This window comes from Rhineura floridana, chromosome 9 (assembly GCF_030035675.1).
Source record: "Rhineura floridana isolate rRhiFlo1 chromosome 9, rRhiFlo1.hap2, whole genome shotgun sequence".
Classification (NCBI taxonomy): Eukaryota; Metazoa; Chordata; class Lepidosauria; order Squamata; family Rhineuridae; genus Rhineura; species Rhineura floridana.
In genome coordinates, this window is record NC_084488.1 from 32529592 (window position 1) to 32552814 (window position 23223).

The 23223-nt window shown below is 41.4% G+C and overlaps 2 protein-coding genes across 7 annotated transcripts in view; both read right to left on the reverse strand.

The window, feature by feature from the left end:
• AASDH (aminoadipate-semialdehyde dehydrogenase) overlaps positions 1-10752 on the reverse strand; it is a 37328-nt gene extending 26576 nt beyond the window's left edge. Inside the window, exons 1-6 of one of the 6 annotated variants that reach the window (XM_061585242.1) lie at positions 10627-10752; positions 8309-8487; positions 7953-8204; positions 5859-5936; positions 5178-5298; positions 3759-4087 (exon numbers count right to left, since the gene is read on the reverse strand). In XM_061585242.1, the coding sequence (XP_061441226.1) occupies positions 3759-4087; positions 5178-5298; positions 5859-5936; positions 7953-8182 (758 nt within the window). In that variant the 5' untranslated portion in view covers positions 8183-8204; positions 8309-8487; positions 10627-10752. Of the gene's footprint in view, positions 1-3758; positions 4088-5177; positions 5299-5858; positions 5937-7952; positions 8205-8308; positions 8488-10210; positions 10553-10626 lie in introns of those variants that run through there. The other 5 variants (XM_061585241.1, XM_061585243.1, XM_061585240.1 and 2 more) reach the window with 5 other exon arrangements.
• Positions 10753-19103: 8351 nt separating this feature from the next.
• The window catches only part of PPAT (phosphoribosyl pyrophosphate amidotransferase), a 59882-nt gene continuing 55762 nt past the window's right edge, over positions 19104-23223 (reverse strand). Inside the window, exons 9-11 of the mRNA XM_061584075.1 lie at positions 22646-22867; positions 22204-22324; positions 19104-20129 (exon numbers count right to left, since the gene is read on the reverse strand). Of these exons, the coding sequence (XP_061440059.1) occupies positions 19954-20129; positions 22204-22324; positions 22646-22867 (519 nt within the window). The 3' untranslated portion in view covers positions 19104-19953. The remainder of the gene's footprint in view (positions 20130-22203; positions 22325-22645; positions 22868-23223) is intronic.

Consider the following 23223-nt stretch of genomic DNA (forward strand, 5'->3'; position numbering starts at 1 on the left):
CTCAATTCAACCATAAAAAAATATGGTTTATTCTTTCTGTTCTAAAAACAGCATTTGAGCAATCAATTGGCATTACAACAAAACTCCAGCAAAACTGACAGAAATTCCATGGTTGAGGACCCTTGCCCATCCTGGTTAATCAAATCTGCCAAAGGAGGAATGGTTGAATGCTTGGCATATTTAATTAACACCTCCCTAAGGAAAGGTTCTGTGCCAACATTGTTGAAGGAGGCTGTGATAAGACCTTTGTTAAAAAAGCCTTTGTTAGACCCTGTGGATCCTAACAACTTCCGCTCAGTCTCTAATCTCCCCCCGCTGGGCAAGGTGATTGAGAGGGCAGTGGCTGCTCAGCTCCAAGCTTTCCTGGGTGAATCGGACTATCTAGACCCTTTTCAATCAGGCTTCAGGCCTGGCCATGGGACAGAGACTGCCTTGGTCGCCCTGCTTGATGACCTATGCCAGGCATCAGACAGGGGGAGTGCATCCCTGTTGGTGCTGCTGGACCTCTCGGCGGCCTTCGATACGATTGACCAGGGTATCCTTTTGGGCCATCTAGCTAGGATGGGATTGGGAGGCACTGTTTTATGGTGGCTCCGGTCCTACCTGATGGACAGGACCCAGGAAATGGTGCTGGGAGACTACTGCTCGACCCCCTGGCCATTGGCCTGTGGGGTACCGCAAGGTCCCATTCTGTCTCCCATGGTCTTTAACATTTATATGAAACCGCAAGGAGAGGTCATCAGGAGATTTGGAGTACAATGTCATCAATATGCTGATGACACTCAGCTCTATCTCTCCCTACCACCTGATTGCAGGGAGGGAGTGCTCATCCTAAACCGGTGCCTGGAGGCTCTGAAGGGCTGGATGTGGGCTAACAAACTGAAACTTAATCCAGACAAGACGGAAGTACTGCTGGTCAAGGGAAAAACTGCACCAGGGATGGGGTTGCAACCTGTTCTGGATGGGGTTGCACTCCCCTTGAAGGAGCAGGTCCGCAGTTTGGGAGTCCTCTTGGATCCTGCCCTGCTGCTTGAATATCAATCAGGTGGCTGTGGTAGCCAGGAGTGCTTTTGACCAACTCAAACTGGTCTACCAGCTGCGTCCGTTCCTGGAGGCAGTTGACTTGGCCACAATGACACATGCATTGGTGACATCGAGGCTTGATTACTGTAACACACTCTATGTGGGGCTGCCTTTGAAAACGGTTCGGAAATTGCAGCTGGTTCAAAATGCAGCAGCCAGAATGTTAACTGGAGCACGGCGCAGGGAGCATATCACCCCTGTGTTTTATCGACTCCACCTCGGCATGAATGTTGACATCTCCCAGCATCAACAATCTCCCAGCATCAAACAATTTGTTTCCAGGCCCAATTCAAAGTGCTGGTTCTGACCTTTAAAGCCCTGAACGGCTTTGGACCAATATACCTGAGGGACCGCTTATGCCTATAAGTACCTGCCCGGGATTTAAGATCATATGCCTCTGGTCTCCTCTGCGTGCCTGGAATAAAAGATGTTAGACTGACATGCATGTGGAGAGAGCTTTTTCAGCTGTGGCCCCCAAGCGTTGGAATACCCTACCCCAAGAAGTCTGCCCTGCTCCCTCCCCTTGTTTTCCAGAGAGTTCTGAAAATGATCTTGTTCCGGAGAGCCTTTGGGAGGGACTGAAGGTAGAGCCTGACACTGATTTTATGCCTTCTATGTTAAATTTTACCTTTGTAGTCCCTTTAGTACATATGTGTGTGTGTGTGTGTATTGTATTTTATGTATCTTAAGTATTTTAATTTATTTTAATGTTTTTGTGAATTTACTGTTTACAATTTTATTATGTACGTGTTTGATTCCATTTTTGTAAGCCGCCCTGAGTGCCCTATTATAGGGTAGAAAGGCGGGATAGAAATATTTTAAAATAAATAAATAAATCACTACTACAATTAGTTAACTAGCTGAAATACCTAAAACTATGTCTACTTTTCTCAAGGATGTTTCATACATGTATGCCCATCACTTGAGATTTTTTGACACTTGATTACTGCCAACTAACTTCTTTGAAAAGCATTGCATTAGAGGTAATGGAAGATTATTAGAGGAAGGTTATATCACATATTTATTTATTAAATTTATATCTTGCCCTTCCGCCCAGGAGGGCAAACAGAACACTAAACAAATCTTTAAAACATCTTAAAAACAAAACGTCTTTAAAAACATCTCCAAAACATCTAAAAATAAATCTTTAAAATGTCTTTTAAAAAAAAAACCCGAAAAACAATTCCAACACAAATGCAGACTGGAATAAGGTCTCTACTTAAAAGACCTGTTGTGTTCATTAGTCAAAGCTGCAGACAAAAATGCAGGAAAATTAGGGAAAATTCATACTAAAACGCTGAAGAACTTTCAATAGGATTTTTTTTAAAAAAAATAATCACAAATTGCTGCAGAAAACTGGAGAACTAAATTTAAGCTTCGAAAAATCAGAAACAGAGAGAACTGAAATTGATAGATCCTTCCATCTTACATCAGGCTCATACATTTCCCCTCCCTTTTCTCCTTGTGCAATGAGGAGGACTTCTACAGAGTTCAGTTTTGCTTTTAAAGAATCTTGGCTTAACCAGTGATCTTTGTTTAAAGCAAACTATGGTTACTTAAACAAGACAGCTTCATTACCCATTGTTGAACTTGTCTTGTTTAACTTGTTTAACAATTAACCACTGTCCCTGGTTTATACATGCTAAGCAGACATTCTTTGAAAGCAAAACTAAACTCTCCAGAAGTCCTCCTCTTTGCCATGTAGGAGAGGGAAAGGGGAAGGGCAAGTGAGCCCAAAGTTCATTCAGGTTCATGGAGGCTCATCCACATAGCACCAAATCATGGGTTAGCACTGTGTGCAAACTGGGCCATTATGTTTGCACATTGCTGCAAATCTATAGCCATTTCTCTGACAGTAAGTTGTACTAAACTCAGTGGGACTTAATGTTTAGTGGGCACATATAGGCTTGTACTACAAGTCCAAAATACACCATATTTTCACCAGCATAAACAAAGTGAATATTAATGATGAGCATGCCACTATAATCAGAACAGAAACTGCCCCCAAATTCATTTTAAAAACCAACCCAGTGTTAAATGAGGTCAGGATGAGACCACATATTATTCTGATTCAAATAACATGAGTTTTTATTGAATATTTACTAAAAGCAAAATTAGGTGACAGCTATAGTAAAAAGTCATTAGTGTTCCTAAAACTCTTGAAACCTCTGAATTGTTTGGCTTCTGAGCTTCTTACAAGCTGCTGTTGAGAAGCAAGGCAAAAATCTCAACAAATAAATCAGACTTGTCTTGCATCTGTCTGAAGAATTTAGTTAGTGGTATAGTGGATGTAATAATTAGACATGTTGCACTTTTAATCTGCAAAATGGGCTTTTGTGACAGACCCCAGCAATCTTCACCCCTCTGTCCCTGTCCTCTTTTGCTTGTTTTATTTATGCTGAATGCTGTAGAAAGGATTTGTGTTTGGTATTATCTTTATATACCACCTTGGTAATTTCATATACTTTAGCTATCCCCGAGTACGGTCAAAGTCACATGGGACCACCACCTTGCTGATGCTAAGCAGGTTTGGATTTGGATGGATGCCTCAGAACCACATGTATGCTGTCTTGATTTTGTGACAGAAGAAAGATGGGATATAATGCAAGTAATAATAATAATCTGGTTTCTAGCTATTCACCTTTATTTAAATACTACTGGGAAAATGCACTTACCGAAGATGAAGAATATTTGGTACTATGCATTTATGAGGCACTCTGACAATTCTGGGGATCCCTGTTGTTCCAGATGTATGCAAAATATATGCTATGGAGTGCTGCTGTCTGACATCCAACAGCTCTTTGGATGCTTTTTTCTCTTGTTGGTCCAAGGCTTGTGCCTCTGAGCCACTTGTCACTGTAGAATGTTCATTTTTAACATTTACACATTCTGTTAGCAGATTTACATCAAAATGACTGTAATTCCTTTGGGAAAGAATCAAACCAACTTTCTGTATTTCAAGGGAATTATGGCAGAACAAGTGTCCGTGTGTTACTGTGAATTTCTGAAAGAGAGAAAGAATGATTTTAATCTAATAAAACACATGCGCACTATTGTTCTTTTCTCTCTGGTGCAATCCTATGACAAATAAAACATTTTCAAAAATAATAAGAAATTTGTGGCACCTAATCTGATGAGATGATTTTAAAAAAATTGACTTTAAAGGGGTGAAATATTTTAACCCTAACGGCATGATCTAAGAACTACTCCACAACAAGTGGACAAACCAAGACAAATGCTTGGTGGTTTGCACCCTTTTATGGAGTTTATTAACTGTCCCTGGGCTCCTGCTGTAAGGACAGGATATAAATCAAATAATAAATAAATAATAAATGTTACAGGCCACTGAGTTCAGTGGAATTTACTTCTATGTATTTTGGTTTAAAAAGAAAACCTTTTGAATTTTGGGTTGTTTTTTTTCCATTCTGAACAAGCACTTTTCATTTTTAAAATAGATGTGCTTTTCAAATTTGATTGAACCCATACTTAAGAGAAATCCCTGAACAGCAGTAACCAAATGCTGTGAAATACTATACAATATTACAACATGGAAGATAATTTGCGAACAGGGCACAAATGATTGTGGCTGTGGTTTACGCTATAAAAACAAAGGGGATTCAGTTTAACAGCAAAGCAAATCAGTGTTCATAACATGTTCAACTGCAATAAAACTGTAAGAGCCTTGCTGGATCAGGTCAAAGGCCCATGTCATCCAGCATCCTGTTCTCACAGTGGCCAACCAGATGCCTATGGGAAGCTCACAAGAAGGACCAAAGTACAACAGCACTTTTCCCACTTGTGGTTCCCAGTAACTGCTATACAGAGGCATACTGCCTACAACACACAGTACATAGCCTTCATAACAGTAGCTATTGATAGCCATATCCTCCATGAATTTGTCTAATCCTCTTTTAAAGCCATCCAAGTTGGTGGCCGTAATTATCCTATTACTTGGGAGAACACCCACCGAATTCAGTGGGACGATTTCGAAGTAAACATGCAAGAGGTATGTTTGATAAATAAAGGTAAAGCATATTCCCAAATCTCATTTTAATATCCCAATTAAAATAATTGTTGGAAGCTTTTGTACTTACATCAATTTTGTCTTTTTCTACAAGGACATATTGGAAGTTACACTTTTTCATAAAATAAGCAGATTGGATTGGAAGAGCATCTGGATCGACAGGAGAATACGCAGCTGGCACTTGGAGAATTCTAGCAAAACAAAATAGTTAATTTTACAAGTGATTATCAGGAATCCTGAAACCCTGAAAAATCTACATCTTCACAAGTTATATTAGAAGTAGCCTCTGTACTAAATATTATGGTATTTGGATTCAGAAATTCCTAATGCAATGAAACAATTCTCTTTACTGCTTAATTACAAGTGACATTAAATTAATTATTTCCTTTACATCAGGTGTATTAATTTAAAAAGCAATTGCACACACACACTATTTTTATCAGGACCATACAGGTGAAGTTTTACTAGAGATGAGAAGGCCCAGGAAGAAACCTGGGAAAATGGGGAAGGGCTCTGAATTTTTCAATGTCTTTTCCCTGGATTTTTCTGGGTTTTTTCTGAGCCTTCACAACTCTAGGTTTTACACTTCCTTCTACAGCTATGATCTATGCAAAAATTGCAAACACACCCAGCTGCAATTATCAATGGGGGGAAAACTCCCAATGAAGCTGAAGAGAAAATATCTTCTCCCCACATAAATAAAATAAAAATCCCCTCCTGCACTTATTATTAAATAAACAAAAACCCTGACCTGATGGGCAGGTCTTCGTAATGTCTAGTTTGACTTTTAGGAGCTGCTCCACATGTTACATTTTTCGCAGGACATAACCTGTGTGAACAGGGTAGGAAGGATGGAACATATGAAGCAGACCTTACCATACCGTTTAGTAAGGAAATCTACATGGAAATCTTCATAGATCTTTTTCGCTAGGCAAAGTGCAGATGAATTTTGCAAACATAAATGACAAACATCAGTTTTTCTAAGATTTCTGCCACTGACTTTTACAATCTATGCCATTAAATTAATAGCAGTTTTAGGTGAACATAGATACCTGAAGAAACAGAAGGCCAGTACTTATAAAGATAAACTGGGTTTGGTTTATTTAAAGTGGCAGTAACAAGTTAACAAGTATATCCATTTGGAGACAGCACTATAAAGAAACCACATAATTTTGCAAAAGATGAACATGGATATCCTTGTTAAATACTGTAATACTTCAGTTAACAAAGTACATGTGTCCTTCTTTACTTCTTTAACAGTAGACAACCCAGTAGACAAGGAGCCACATTCTGACTATGTTAGATTGTATGCCCCCCAACCCCCAAACAAGACTTTGTTAAAAGGAGATTCTTACCTGGAGGATTTGTTAACTGAGGTATTACTGTTAACTATACCTGACTTACTTTGTACCTTGCCTATATAACAATTGCTAAGGTTATTGGTAAGTTAAGGGTGTAAAGACTATAGGTGATATTTATTGATAGCAGTGGGACAGGCTTAGAAAAACCACTGGAATGGAAGTTAGGTTTTGTTAATAGAATAAATAAGGAAATACCCGCCCATCCCTTGCTACAGTCCTGATTAGCATAAAAAGTGGTTTGCATCCAAGTATGTCATACTCTGAGTATACCTATTGAAATCCATAGACTTAAGTTAGTCATGACTTACCTCCATTGGTTTAAATGGGTCTACATATGACAGGCTTCAATCCAATATATGTCTACTCAGAAGTAAGCTCCATTATGTTCAATGGGACTTACTCCCAGGTGTGTATTGGATTGCAGCTTTAGTCAGATATAACCCATTATCTACTGCTTCAGTTTCACACTTTTAAAAATGATCTTTGATCTTGGTTTCCTGGACAACACTACATTTTGAAAGTGCTGCAGGGGATTTACTGTTCATAAGGATGTATGTGGGTGGAAATTTTACTTGGCATTACCAAGGCCTTGGGTGCATCTTTTTACAACCTATCCCTTAAATTAATAGCAATTTTAGGTGAACACGGATAGATACCTGAAGTAACAAAAGGATAGAACCTATGAAGATAAACTGCGTTTGGTTCATCAGTGTGTTCATCACTCCATCTAGTGGCTTAAGTTACCAAATGAAACTATTCTTGATTTTGTAGAGTTTGGTTCAGCTGAAATCCTATAATCACTTCTCTAGGAGTAAGCCCCACTGAATACAGTGACTTTCATCCGAGTAAGCATATATAGGATTTTCAGAGGTGCAGCCATGTTAGTCTCTTGTTGCAGAAACAGCAAAGAGGACTGCGGCTCCTTAAAGACTAACAGAAGGCTAACAGTAGACTCACAGTATGTACAAGACTGTGCAATCAGGCCAGGTTCTGAAGTTCTCTGGAACACTGGCCTAGTTCACACATCACTTTAAACCACAATTAAACCTAACTATAGTTTAAAGGTGTAACATGCAGCGAGTTGGTGCACAGGGCTAAAACTGCAGATGTTTTGTCTCCCACCCCCAAGCTGCTCCTACTGCGCTGCTGGGACCAAACCCAAGTTTGTGGCTTGTTTCTCTGAAACAAACAAGTGGTAAATCAAGAATAAACCTAGGTTACACACCACAAACCCAGACTGAGACTAAATCTAAGCCAAAGAATGACTTAGCATGCAACAGGAGTGGAAGAGCGACTTGCCCATTATTTACGAATGTGCACCTGCTTGTTGGGCGTTCACCTTTAAACCACAGTTAAGTTTAACTGTGGTTTAAAGCGCAAAGAAGCCCACTGTGATACAAACAGACAAATGTTTAAAAACTATGTTGGCTTGAGCTTAATAAAATGACTGTAACTTTATGTAAGTATGAGTTCAAAAACAATACCCTAAAATCCAAGAAGGCAGATTGATCCCTGGGTAGCAGTAGAGGCCTATTTCGAGACTTTCACTGAGATCACAATGTTTCCTCAAGAAATCTGTTAGTTCTGTGGCTAGGTTGGTAACTGTCTTGTATGTGTAAATAACCGGAGGTTTATTGATGCATTCATCAAAGCAAACTGCTGTTCTCTCAGGATATAAACAGGCTGCAGTCTGAACAATTTCTTGAAGAGTCATTGCCAATATTTATACTGCATACCTGAATAAAAAAACAGTAATCAAATTAATCTTTCAAATAGTTCTCAAAATTTTGCAGAACACAATATACTCTCAAGATAAATTTAAAAGAATGTGGAGGCATGCCTCTGTTTCACAAAATAGCCAGTATCCATTTATTAATTCTGATGATTATCCCAATTCCACTTTCAACATTTCTGCAGTGCTGAATGAGCACAGTGAGATCCTTCAAATATTATACATGTCCTATATAGAATTCTTCCAAGTAGGGGCAAAAACATGAAAGCCGGATGAATACCATAACTCTAAAAAAGGAGAATAAGTATTAGTATTTTCATAAATGTATACACAAACATTTCTCTCACCACACCCTATTTTATTAAAGGATATCCTAAAACAGTAATCTTCTGACCTGGGACACATTTAACCCAAACATTCATTTGGGGACCCATTTAATTTTTTATCATATGTTTACATGTTGCTAGTGTTGCTATTGCGACTCACCTTGTATCAGATCCCAACCCACCAGCTGAAGACCAATGCCCTAACCATCACTACTTTTTCCTGTTGCTGTTAAGACTAAGTCCTACGAACTCAAAAGAAAAAATGGAACCTAAAAATATAGAAAAGAGATTCTACAGGATAAAGCTTCTATTTGTGTAATTTGTATACACTATAAAATGATAGCAAATTTACAAAACTGAATTTGTACTTTACTATTTGTGCTGATTTGGTCTAGCAGAACTGAACAAAGCTTAATCTATGAGGTTGCAGTCCTAAGCGTTATTACCAGTACATTGGACTTAGTGGAACTTACTTTTACTTAAACATGCATATGATCAGCTTGCATGGTGGTTTAGGCCAGAGGTTCGCAAAGCGGTCTGTGGACCACCAGTGGTCCACACGTTTCATTAAGGTGGTCTGTGGCATATCCATAGTAAATATTCATATTGATTTTAACTCTATTTTTATTGCTTCATTTATTTCTTATATTGTTTTATTGTGCTATAATTTGATTTTGATGGAATGCAAATTCTAATATAATAAAATACAAAATAAGAAAGAAGCAATAAAAATACAATTAGAAATCATATAGCATCTACCACAATTGCTATCACAGGCACAAAAATCATTAAGTGGTCCACCAAGACTATCAGCAATTTTCAAATGATCCATGGGGGGAAAAAGTTTGGGGACCATTGCTCTAGGTTCACTATTGTCTTGGGAGACATTGCACTGCTTTGAGCTCTTTAGAGGAAGAGAGATACACATGAATTAACCATTAATTCAGTGAAGAAGGTGGTGCTGTGGAGGTAAGGAAGCCAGCTGTTCTAGGTGGAATGGTGCAACAACTTCTGGATAGGGTAGTACTTCCCAGAAGGTCTATGTTCACAGTTTGGGGTTTCTTCTAGACTCAGCACTGTCTGTGGAATCACAAATGGTGGTGTGACAGCCAGTTTACTATACTACCTTAGGTTGGTTCATCAACTGCAGCCCTACCTAGAAAAACACGACCTAGCCTTAGTTATGCATTGACTAGCTATGTTCAGACTTCGTGCTCCATATGGGGATGCATAATCTTCCTGGAGACTGCAAAAGAACAGGAAAATACATGACTACCAGATGCCTTGAATTTAGCAACCCTTCTTCTAAATTGTGGCTTTTACCCTGTCACATACTATATTCAATCACATTCACAAGCTGTTGGGTATTTTTTAAAAGCAAAACACACACAGACACACAAAACAAACACACACAAAAGTTTTATCGGGAAGAATCTCTAGAACTTCCAAGGCTTAAGCTATGGAAAAAAACTATACACACAGACCAGACCACAATCATGTTTTGCAACCTTTTCTGTAATGAGAGTTGAAACCTTTTTCTTCCATATTCTTTTGAGGACCATATGTTGTGTTTTCTACATTAAATATACCGAAGCAGCAGCACAGAATTTAGGTTACAGTAACAGGTTGAGATGACTGAACACAACTTTCACTAAACTGGCACATGTGATTATCTATTTCTTACACATAAATTCCACACATTCAATGTATACATGATGCGAAGGAGTTGGGCGGAGGAAAGGAATAAGAAAGTCTGTATCGGTTACAGTAATTTAGGGGCCAGAAAATGCTCTCACTGGTTACAGGGAAGGCATATAACCACTTTGAAGAAAGCCCACTGAGAAGATTCACGACTTTGACCATTGGAGGACCCCAATTACGGCGGGCGGCACCTTAAGGAGCGCGGTGGTTGCGTTCAAAAAACAAAAAGCCACAGTTTAATACAAGATGGCAGCCACAAGTAGACCGTCAAATCGGCGGGGGCAATTTACGCGGCCTGTAATAGGATGGTCGGTCCTCAATTTGCTCTTTAACTGCTATCGCAACCACTCACTGCGAAAGCGCTAAGGTGAAGGAGAGACGAGGTTCGCGCGCACCCACCTGCTACTTTCTCTTTCCTAACCCCACCCCAGGAACTGAGCTGTTGTCGAACGACAGCCTGCGTTGCGAACTCGCGCGGAGAAGTCTGTTCCGCTCATACATCTTGCTCATAGCAACCCTATAGTCCCTACTACGATTGGCCAATAGGATTTGAATTTTCCTGATTGCCAGAACTGGAACTCTGCAGTAGAGGCTCATGATTGGTTAGAAAAAGCGGCGTTCTGATAGGGTGGAGGCTTGCAAATTCTGAGAGGCAAGTGTGATGTCATCAATTCTGTTATGTTCATGCGGAGAAAGAGAGAGGAGGTTTGTGTGGTTTCTTTGTGTCTGAGTAAGTAACTTTCGGCTCGATAGATTGCTCAACACCCCTCATCGTGGACAGCGGGACCAACGGGAGAGTCCGGAGTGCCCTGGGCCTGACATTACCACGCTGCCATTCACCAGCCGCCGTAGTCACTATCAGGACACGTGCGTTGAGCGGCAGGAAGGTGGGCTAACCAGTGCTTTTCAGTGAGAGCTCCCATGCGCAGAGAGGCTCGCTCTGCACCTCTCACCTTCCCACTCAGGCCCTGAAGATCTATCATTCTCAACTTTTACTGTGCATGGGAGATCCATCGTTCTCTTTCAAAAGCACTGGCGCCGAATTCCTTCCTACGCGCGGCAACCGCTCTTTTCCGTAGTGTGTGTGGATCTCTCTCGGTAAAACCGTCAACCTTGCATTCCTTTCTTCCTGCAGAACGCTTGCTCTGCTGCGTCTTGGCAGTAGTAGTAGCCGCCGCTGCTTCAGAAGCTGCTTTTTTAAAGCCAGCCAGAAGGACTATTTGCTCAGCATCCTTTGTTCTATCAAGTCTGATAGTCTGAGCGCTCTCTTTCCTCACCCCCCACCATTGCTCTTGTGCATTCGGTAGAAAGAAATTCATTAGGTGAAACGTTCCCATCACTGTCCAATCTTATACATGTTTACTTAGAAGTAAGCCCCATTATATTCAATAAGGCTTACCCTCAGGTAATGTATACCGGATTGCAACCTTGGACTGTATACACACAATACATTTAAAGCATATGACTTTCCCCCTAAGAATCCCAAGAACTGTAGTTTGTTGAAGGTGCTGGGAATTGTAGCTCTGTGAATTGTAAACTACAGTTCCCAGGATTTTTTTTGGGGGGGAAGCAATGTGCCTTGAATGTGGGGGTGAGCGGTGGGATTCACCAGCTAATTTCTGCTTGTTATGTTAACATTTCTGTTAGCTTTTAACTGCTTAATGGTGCTGTTCTATTTTAATTTTGGTTTCATTTTTGGTTTAATAATCATAATAAAATAGAATTTATATAGCCACCAGTTTTGTACTTATATATCATTGGGGATGGGATGCACATTTGAACAATGGCAGGCAGCTGTAAAAGGATATGAGACACTTGTATAAAATAAATTTGCATATAACGGGGAAGGGGAGGAGAAGGGGGAAAGTTTGTATGCAGAGATCCCAACCAAAGTGTGGAAGGGGGGAATTTGGTTCCTTGCCAAGCGGATTGGTAGGATTTGCTTCAAGGATGGGGGGGGGGATCAAATGTGTACTTTAAAAAAAATCAAAGAATTTTCCCCCCTGCCCATTAAGGCCCTACTGGATTCAGTGGGGCTATGAGGATTGCAGTTTTATAAGGTCTCTTCTCCCTCCCCCCCCTTTATATCCTGCCCTTTCTCCCAGTAGGAGTCCAGGGCAGCAAACAAAAGCACTAAAAATACTAACACATCATAAAAACAAACTTTAAAATATATTTAAACGACAATTAAAAACATTTAAACATCTTTAAAAATATCTATTTTTTAAAAAAAGATTTAAAAACATACTAAAAAGCAATTCCAACAGACACAGACTGGGATAAGGGCTTTACTTAAAAGGCTTGTTGAAAGAGGAAGGTCTTCAGTAGGCACCAGAAAGATAACAGATGGTGCCCGTCTAATATTTAAGGGGAGGGAATTCCACAGGGTAGGTGCCGCCACACTAAAGGTCCACTTTCTATGTTGTGCAGAACGGACCTCCTGATAAGTTGGTATCTGCAGCTGTCTTACCAGCAGAAACTGGTAAAAGGCACTCCTAACCACTGAGGTCACTTGGGCCTCTAGTGACAAAGATCTAGGAGCACCCCCAGACTATGGACCTGCTCTTTCAGAGGGAGTACGACCCCATACAAAGCAGGCAACTGATCAATTATTCGAACTCGGAAACCACCAACCCACAGTGCCTCCATTTTGCTAGGATTCAGACTCAGTTTATTGGCTCTCATCCAGCCCACCACCCAGTCCAGGCAGCGGTCCAGGGCTTGCACGGCCTCTCCCGATTCAGATGTTATGGAGAAACAGAGGTGGGTATCGTCAGTGTACTGCTGACACCTTGCCCCAAATCTCCTGATGACCGCTCCCAAGGGCTTCATATAGATGTTAAACAGCATGGGGAACAAAATGGTACCCTGTGGCATCTCACAGCACAACTGCCAGGGGTTAAAGACAATCCCCCAATGCTATTCTTTGAAAACGACCTTGGAGGTAGGATCAGAACCACTGTAAATCTGTGCCTCCAATATCCATCTCACTAAGTCAGTCCAGAAGGATATCATGGTCAATGGGATCAAAAGCTGCCGAGGTATCAAGTAAGAATAATAGTGTTGCACTTCCCCTGTCCTCCTGATAAACGTCATCCATCCAGGAGATGAAGGCTGATTCAGTCCCATAACCAGAACTGAACCCAAACTGGAATGGGTCAAGATAATCTGTTTCATCTAAGAGTGCTGGCAATTGCTGTGCCACAACCCTCTCAATCACCTTCCCTAAAAGGGGGGTATTTGCGACCGGTCGGTAGTTGTTGCAAACCAATGAGTCCAGGGTGGGCTTTTCAGGAGTGATCAGATCACCGCCTCTTTCAGGGCAGCTGGAACCACTCCCTCCTGCAACGATGCATTAACCCCACCCTGGATCCACTAGGTCACCCCCCCCAGCAAACTAATAAGGCAAGAAGGGCAAGGGTCGAGAGGACATGTTGCTGGCCACATTGTTGCAAACATCTTCTCCACATCATCGGGCCGCATCAACTGAAACCGATCCCAAGAAGCTGCAGCAGACGTTGCACTGGACAACTCATTGGGGACTACAGTAGATGTGGATGGGGCATCAAGATTGCTACGGAGGTGAGCAACTTTACCCTCAAAGTGCCTTGCAAACAATTCACAGTGGGCCTCCGAAGGGTCTAAAACTCCATTTCCTGGAGATGATGTCAACAGACCCTTGACAATACAGAAAAGCTCCACTGGACAGCTACTTGATGCGATGGAGGCAGAGAAGTGGGACTTCTTCGCTGCCCTCATCACTGCACAGTAATGTTTTACTCATGCCCGATCAGCCTCACAGCACGTCTTTTGCCACTTGCGCTCTAGCCATCGTCCAGCTTGTTTCATTGCCCTTAGCTCACTGGTGTACCAAGATGCAAACCAGGCTCCACAATGCTGTAGAGGGCACTTGGGGGCAACCATGTCAAGAGCCCAACACCCTTGCTGTTCCACAGTGTGACAAGGTCTTCAACAGGTTCACCTGCTCTATCTACTGGGAACTCCCTAGCAGGGCCGGTTCCAAAGGGCGGCCAGGTTGGGCACTGGCCCGAGGGCCCTGCAGCTCTTGGAGCCCCCTGAGGGGCCCTCCGCTCCCCTTCCGTGATCCTGCGGATCGCAAGATGAGCTTCCGAGCCCGCGCTTCACCTACCTTTCTCTGCTGTTCACGCAGGATTGCCACCAATAAAGATGGTGGCCGAGGTTTCCGTAAGGGACTGAAGCCCCTGCCACCATCTTGGTTGATGGCAGCAATGTGCGCGCTGCATGCCATCTACCAAGATGGCGGCAAAGGCTTCAGTCCCTTACGGAAACCTCGGCCGCCATCCTTATTGATGGCAACCCTGCGCGAACAGCAGAGAAAGGTAGGTGAAGCGCGGGGGATGACGGGCGGTTCGGAAGCTCGTCTTGCGATCCACGGGATCGCAGAAGAAAAGCAGAGGGGCCCGGGGCAGGCTAATGCCCAAGGGCCCCCGCATTGCTGGAGCCTGCCCTGCTTCCTAGCCCTGGCAATGGAAGTCCTCTCTTGCTTTAGGTTAACAAAAATAAAAATATGTTTGAGAATACTATAATACATTTTAACCTAAGGACCAGCTCATAAAAAGCAGCTTGTTTATCCACAGAATCCTGTCCTTATGTATAAAGACATGTACTCAACATGTACCACTGGAGCACCCAATGTGATTCTCTGTGCAATTCTCTGCAGATATGGACTTGCCTATTCCCTTCCAAGCCCAATTTAAGGTGTTGGTGCTTACGCTTTGAAACCCTAAACACACTGGGGCCCAAATACCTGAAGAAGTATCTTTTCCTCATACCAGCATTCCCTTAAAATCTGCTGGAAAGGCCCTACTCCTTCTTTAGTAGAGAGGTATATTATGTTGCTTCAAGGAAGTCGGCTTTTTCTGTGGTGGACTGGTACCCCAACTTTGGAATTCTTTTCCAGGTTGGTGCCAGGTGTGCCTCTGTTATAAGTTTTTCAGTACCAAGTGTAAGTCTTCCTATTTCCTCAGGCATTTTAGTGTTTTTAGCATTTTAGATAACTTTTATTTGTTCACTTTGCTCTTTTGCGGTTTATTTTTGTCTTGTATTTTGTTAGTTCAAAATTGTGTTTATATGTTGTATGTGAATTAGTTTGCATTCACATTTTTGTACATTCCCCCTAGAACCTTTTGATGAAGGGTGGTTAACAAGTATTTTAAATAAATATACAAGTGCAAAACAGTCTCTTGTTGGCTATGTGATCTAGCCCTCAGACAACAGTATTTGACCACAGAACATTAGTAAATTTTGATTAAAATACTTAAGTTCATTCATTTTCTCCTACCCCATGACTTTTCCCTTAAAGGCAGCATTCTTGTGTTAAGGAAAATAAAGTAAGTATAATAAGTATTTTCCAAATGCATTTCTCCATGCAGAGTACGGCAGGGAGTGAAATCACTATACCAAATTCACATTTACAGTATATCCACTGAAGGCATAGTACTTTCACATTTGCTTCTAGATGCCAAAAATTACTCTATAGCACATTTATCCCCTGTAGTATATCAAGGAGCTCTATTGGTTACGTGACTGCTTAGAACCTTACCAAGCTATTCTAGAAGAAGTAGATGTGATATGTAATGTAGACACCATAAATCCTCTACATCCACTTCCAAACCTGTACTCTTCTGATCTCAGTTCTATGAATATCCTGTTGAGAAATTGCTATTAACCATCTCCACTTGTGTGAGAACATGTGGAAATTACAGTGATTCTTCTGAACTGTGCTGGATTTTATTGACATCACATATAGCAGGGAGGAGTAACCTGTGGCCCTCCAGATATTGTTGGATTCCAACTCCCAACAGCTGCAGCCACCATGGCCAATGGTCAGGGATGATGGGAGCTGGAGTCCAACATCATCTGGAGTGCCACAGGCATCCATCCCTAACATTCAGCCTCATGGCAAGGAACCAAATCCCCTCCTCCCACACCTTGGTTGGGATCTCTGCGTCCGAACTCTCCTCTTCCCCCTTCCCATTATATGCAAAATTATTTCATACAACAAGTGCCTCACATATTTTTACAGCTGCCTGTCATTGTTCAGACTATTCTACTTAGCAATCTCACTGACATGTTAGCTTTCAACACATGGGGATATTGATATGGCAACTTCTTCATGTGAGCCATCTCCCATGTGCATGTTGAGGAGGTACAGTCCCATGTAAAGCACTTCATGTATAGCTGCATTAAACAGCATAAAATTGGCTCTTATGACTAAATCTACTATACATTGTCTCAAATGTGTACAGATTTACAATATTTAGGAAATTTGTTCTTTTTTAGTCTCTAATTGCTCATACAGAAGTCCTATCCAGAAATAATTGCACTCATATTGAATCAATGTCAACATGTAGACTTTGAAGAGGCAAGGGCACTGGGGTAGGTGACATCCAGCGCAGGCTCTGCTCGTGTCAACTCACAGAATAGTAGAGTTCTGTAAGGCCATTGAGTCCAACCTCCTGCTCAATTCAGGAATCCAAGTTAAGGCATACCAGACAAATGGCTATCCAGCTGCCTCTCAAATGCTTCCAGTACTGGAGAGCTCACCAGCTCCCTAGGTAATTGGTTCAATCGTTGTACTGCTCTAACAGGATGTTTTTCCTGATGTTCAGCCAAAATCTGACTTCCTGTAACTTGAGCCCATTATTCCGTGTCCTGCAATCTGGGATGATCGAGGTTGTCCTCTGTGTGACATCCTTTCAAGTACTTGAAGAGTGCTACCATATCTCCCTCAGTCTTCTCTTCTCAAGGCTAATCATGCCCAGTTCTTTCAGTCTCTCCTCATCAATTTGTTACGATGATAAACAGTAATTTCTTAACAGGATTAGAATTCAATTCTAATTCAACTCGGAAGTCTAGATCACAGTTTTATAACCACCAAGGATTTAGATTTCATTCATATAGCAACACAAAAAGCACATTAAAAAAGTCATAGAAGTACCGAGATATGCAGTAATATATATATTAAATATATATTATTTATATATTTATATCAGGTGAATCAAGCAAGATATCCAGAGCACAGCCTTGTCCCGATTTCTTGGATGAGTTTCAGTTGGTACAGATTGAGGACGTTGACAAGGTGCTTGGAGAGGTTCGTGCAACCACTTCTGTGCTGGATCCTTGCTCTTCTTGGCTAATAAAAGCTAGCAGGGATGGAACAGCTGGCTGGGCCAGGGAAGTGATTAATGCTTCTCTGCAAGAGTGGGTGGTCCCTGGCTGCTTGAAAGAGGCAGTAGTAAGACCACTCCTGAAGAGACCCTCCTTGGACCCAGAAAATCTTAATAACTATAGGCCGGTAGCAAATGTTCCATTCCTGGGCAAGGTCCTGGAACGAGTGGTTGTGGGCCAGCTCCAGACACTCTTGGATGAGACCTATTATCTGGATCCATTTCAGTCGGGTTTCAGGCCTGATTTTGGCACGGAAACAGCCTTGGTCGCCCTGTATGATGACCTTTGTCAGGAGAGAGACGGGGAGTGTGACTCTGTCGATTCTTCTTGATCTCTCAGCAGCTTTCGATACTATCGACCATGGTATCCTTCTGGGAAGACTGGCTGAGTTGGGAGTGGGAGGGACTGCATGGTAGTGGTTCTGCTCCTACTTGGCAGGTCGGCTCCAGAAGGTGGTTTTTGGAGAACATTACTCGGCACCCTGGATTCTCCAGTATGGGGTTGCACAGGGGTCAGTTCTGTCCCCCATGCTGTTCAACATCTACATGAAACCGTTGGGTGCGGTCATCCGGAGCTTTGGAGTGCGTTGCCATCAGTACGCTGATGACACGCAGCTCTATTTCTCCTTTTTATCTTTTTCAGGTGAGGCAATGTGCTGAACCAGTGCCTGGCTGCGACAATGGACTGGATGAGGACTAATAAACTGAGGCTCAATCCAGACAAGACTGAGATGCTGCTACTGGGTGGTTCTTCTGACCAGATGGTGGATGTCCAACCTGTCCTGGATGGGGTTGCACTCCCCCTGAAGGAGCAGGTTCGTAGCTTGGGAGTTCTCCTAGAACCATCTCTGTCACTTGAGGCTCAGGTAGCCTCGGTGGCACGGTGTGCCTTCTACCAACTTCGGTTGGTGGCCCAGCTGCGCCCCTCTCTGGACAGGGATAACCTGGCTTCAGTTGTCCATGCTCTGGTAACCACCAAATTAGATTACTGCCATGCACTCTACGCGGGGCTGCCTTTGAAGATGGTTCGGAAACTGCAGCTTGTGCAAAACGCAGCGGCCAGATTGGTAACAGGGACCAGACGGTCTGAACATATAAAACAGATTCTGGCCCACTTGCATTGGCTGCCTGTATGTTTCTGAGCTCAATTCAAGATGCTGATTTTAACCTATATAGCCTTACATGGCTTGGGACCACAATACCTGATGGAACGCCTCTCCCGATATGAACCCACCCGTACACTACGCTCAGCATCTAAGACCCTCCTCCGGGTGCCTACTCTGAGGAAAGCTGGTAGGGTGGCAACAAGGGAGAGGGCCTTCTCAGTGGTGGACCCCAGGTTATGGAATGACCTGTGAGACGAGGTGTGCCTGGCGCCATCACTGTTATCTTTTCAGTGCCAGGTCAAGACTTTCCTCTTCTCCCAAGCATTTTAGCATGTGTTTTTAAATTGTTTTAAATTTTTAAATTGTGTTTTAAATTGTGTTTTAAATTGTTTTTAAAAGATGTGTTTTAAATTTGTATATTTGTTTTTAATGTTTTTAGTTACTGTAAACCGCCCAGAGAGCTTCGGCTATGGGGCGGTATACAAATACAATAAATAAACAAACAAATAAATAAGAACACTACATTTGTTAAAATACTCCACTAGAATAACTTCACACATTAATTTTTCAATGTTTGAGTCTTCTTTGAAGGCTTACATCCAATAAAAACATTCACTCAGATTACATTTAAGTAAGTATTCAAGGTGAAAGAACATTGTGGAGAAAATTAGCACAATAAATCATATCACTCAGAATAGTTATCAACCTATCTAATTTTCCCTGTCACATCCCTTTGACATACAATGAAAGCACTTTAACACAGTATATTTGTCAGTCTTTAATTCATTATGGCTCAAGGTATTAGAGTTTTGGCTTAGTATTTTCCCTGAGTCTCCCAGTCTCAGCAATGTATAAAAATAGTATTCAGTATCTTTAGAAGCAAGTTAATACAGATTAATTTAGCAACAATACAGGCACTTAACTTCATTCTTAAACAAAGAACCCCAGCAGCTGGATAAAAACTACTTGTAAAGCAATTATACTTCAGAATTTACCATTTATATAAAATCAGAATGCAATTTTTCCCCCTGGTTGAACACTGTTTTAAAAACCGAGATGGCTTAATTGCTCACAGGCTCTTTCAGAATGTCATTTGTAATAAACCAATGTTATGAACAAAAGCCTGAGGAGAGCTCAAAGTTTCTTGGCAGGATTAGACCAGCTAAGGAATAGAAAAAACTTTGCCATCCAACCCCAGCCCCCACAAGTTACAGCACTAACATTTATCCTATTGCATAATCTTTACACTTTTCTGGAAGTTCTTTTATGGTCCTCACCATCCTTAATAAACATTTAACTAAAATGAGTGGTTTGATCACTTCTTTGGTAGCAATTTACTACACACTTTTGCATCCTATGCATGATATCAGTTCCAAACTTTAATTCAGTGGTGATTGTGTTCTGGAAAATCACCACTCTAGCTCTACAGGATATTTTCCAACAAGGCAAGCTATGCAATGGCCAATTTTCCCAGCCCAAAACTTGTTGGTCTTAAGGCCATTTTCATTATCTTGTCTTGCTTTGATGCTTTCTTGAACAGATGATACCAGTCCTTCTACTGAAAGATAAATGACACTGTCAGCTCCTAGAGGTGGAGAAAAGACAAAAAATTACTGTAAAAAACGCACTATTCCCTAATGATCAAGAAGTGGTATCAAATGGTGACTTCCCCTCTGGCAGAAAGGAATCTGTCAACAGAACAGGGAAGGAGGCAATTTTCAGCAACTTTCACTTCCTCCTGAAGCAGCCTGCACCTTCCCTAAATATGCTCCAGGTGATCTTCCAACCCTCTATAGCAGGGCCAGATTAAGCTGAGGAGGGCCCCTAGGCTGACTGGTGTTTGGGGGGCCCTTCTCCCAACCTTTCTGCTTTTTTTTGCGCAGGTTTGCCATCAATCAAGATGGCGGCCGACGTTTCCCTAAGGGGCTGAAGCCTCTGCCGCCATCTTGGTTGATGGCAGCAATGCGCACGTGTAGCACGCATGCGTGCCATCAACCAAGATGGCGGCAGAGGCTTCTGTCCCTTAGGGAAACCTCAGCCACCATCTTGATTGATGGCAAACCGCAAAAAACAGCGGAGAAAAAGGTAAGTGAAGCGGAGGGATGGCGGGCGGTTCAGAAGCTCTTGTCCCACGATAATTTTTTTTAGCTTATGCATGGGCCCCCAAGAGCTCCAGGCCCCTAGGCTTCAGCCTACTAAGCCTAATGGTTAATCCAGCCCTGCTCTATAGCAGCTTTAGAGAGGGTGGGACATTGCAGAGATGAACAGGAGTTGTTGAAAATTGCCTCCCCATTCTGTTGGCAGATTCCCTTCTGCTAGAGGACAGTCCACAGGATACCACCCAAGCTGTTTAACACAAACCTTTGGGATTCCAAACTAAAACTTTAATGTTAGGTCATGCTAATTGCAGCAGTGGATTCACTGGCATGAAAAATTACCAAGTTTCATTAATTTTTCCTTTAAAATACCTAAGGATTTATAAATAGCTTTCCAATTTGTTTTTAGAAGTAAAGACCTGTGATGGAAAGCTGCTGCCCATTAAAACAGACAGTTGTGAACTTGATGGATCATTGATTTTAAAACTGATTTTAATATCATAAACTCTATATTGCTAATTCTGACTGTCAGCAAATTTGGCAGAGAGGCCTTTCTGAGATCTGCTATTAGGGATGCTTTAAACAGAAATTCTAGGTCTGAACATTGGGCCTTGTTTAAGCAAAACATATGCATTACCGCTTTGTATTTTTTAAAATTGTTTTTAAATTTTATAAATTGTGTTTTTAAATTTGTATATTTGTTTCTAATGTTTTTAATTGTTGTAAACTGCCCAGAGATCTTCGGCTATGGGGCGGTAAATAAATAAATAAATAAATATTTCCAAAAGCAAAAAAATAAAATATGGTGTGTTCTCATTTATATGTGCCAAAATCATAAAAACATTGTACACTAAATATTCCATATTAATATTGTGATTGTCTACCCTAAAAGCTGTATGTAATCTACTGAATTCTGCAGTGAATGAATAAAAGCAGATAAATGCATTAACGGTGTCTACTTAGAAGTAAGTCTCACTACTCCCAGGTAAATGGGTACAGGATTGCAGCCCGAGTGGATATTTATCCATATCTGAGCTACTGCATGCCACGTCACATATAAAATGCATGCAAGCTTTAACCAGAAAACTCCTCTTGTATGCCCCAGGTCAGTCTATAAAATTCATTGCTTAATTATTCTACTCAGCTATATAGCTTTCTTTATATGGCACCATTATAATCAAGGAGATACTTCCATTATCAATCTTTCCATTCTTTTTCACAATTAAAACAACCCCTCTCCCCAAATGTAACGAATATTTTATTTAGGAATTTTGCTGATAATCAAATACAGTAAGCATATATTTGAAGAATATGCAAATACTGTGTATGCAAATTCCAGAGACTTCCCATTTACAGTGTGCACTAAAAGTATTTATGTGCATCACAGAATTAGCACAGGAGTTCAGTTAAGCAATTGCTAGCTTTCAAACCAACTGACATGAGTGAAAGCTACAGTAGTAGCTCAGATAATTTTGAAAATGATCACTCTGAAAATTACTTTCTGCAGTACCTTATTTCTATGTACATCTTTATTGACAATGGTTGAAAAATATAATGTTTTACCTATGTAGTTGGCTAGGTCATGAAATTCAGGCTTGTTGGCAATGAGTTCTTCTTTTGTTGGAATGTTTATTCCCATGTAACAAGGAAATCTTATTGGAGGTGAAGCCACACGAATGTGCACCTGGGGGAACGCAGGGGGAGAGAAATGTTATTATGATATTGACACTGTTTCAATTACGTCATTCATTTGTATTAACAGGTAACACCAACAAAATGCAATGTCACTAAATGGAATGTACAAGGAGGAGGGAGAGCTGATTGGTTGGCAGCAGAATACCATTAAGGGATGGATATCTAGGCACTGAAACAGAAAAACCGAAGAGTGTTGTCTTCCTGTTTTGCTATGACACTTGGAAAAGTTGAAATGAAGGTTGAAACTAGAACAGTTTGTCTTGTCCCTCAGTGCAGTCCTGCTAGAAAACTGACAGTAATATTTTCTTACCTCTTTAGCACCAGATTCTCTCAGTAGTTTAATTATGGGTGAAATGGTGTTGCCTCGTACAATAGAATCATCAATAAGGACAACACGCTTTCCTTTGAAGTTGTCTGACAGGACTCCAAATTTCTTGGCTACTCCAAGCTGTCTTAACCTCATGTTTGGCTGAATGAAAGTTCTTCCTACATATCTGTTTTTGCACAATACTTCAATATATGGTAATCCACACTACAAACAAGAGAAAACAGAAGACAAAGTTCAATATAAAGTGAAATGGCTAGAATCAATTGTCCATCAACAATCCTTAGCTCTTCTAAATACAAAAGTGCTGACTAAGTGTAAACAGTTCTAGATGCAACTCTAAGAGCAGCTTAATCCTAACCTTGCTAATTTGGAAGCAAATCTTACTGATCTCAGTGGAGCATTCTTCTCAGTATGCTTAGTACTGCAGCCTAAATATCTACGTGTACAAATAATCCTGCTGTGAAACTGCCTTGTTTCACTTTAAGCCATGATACACTTCCCTGGTAACCTCTAGGTGTTGTTGGATTCCAACTCCCATCAGCCCCAGCCAGCATGGCCAT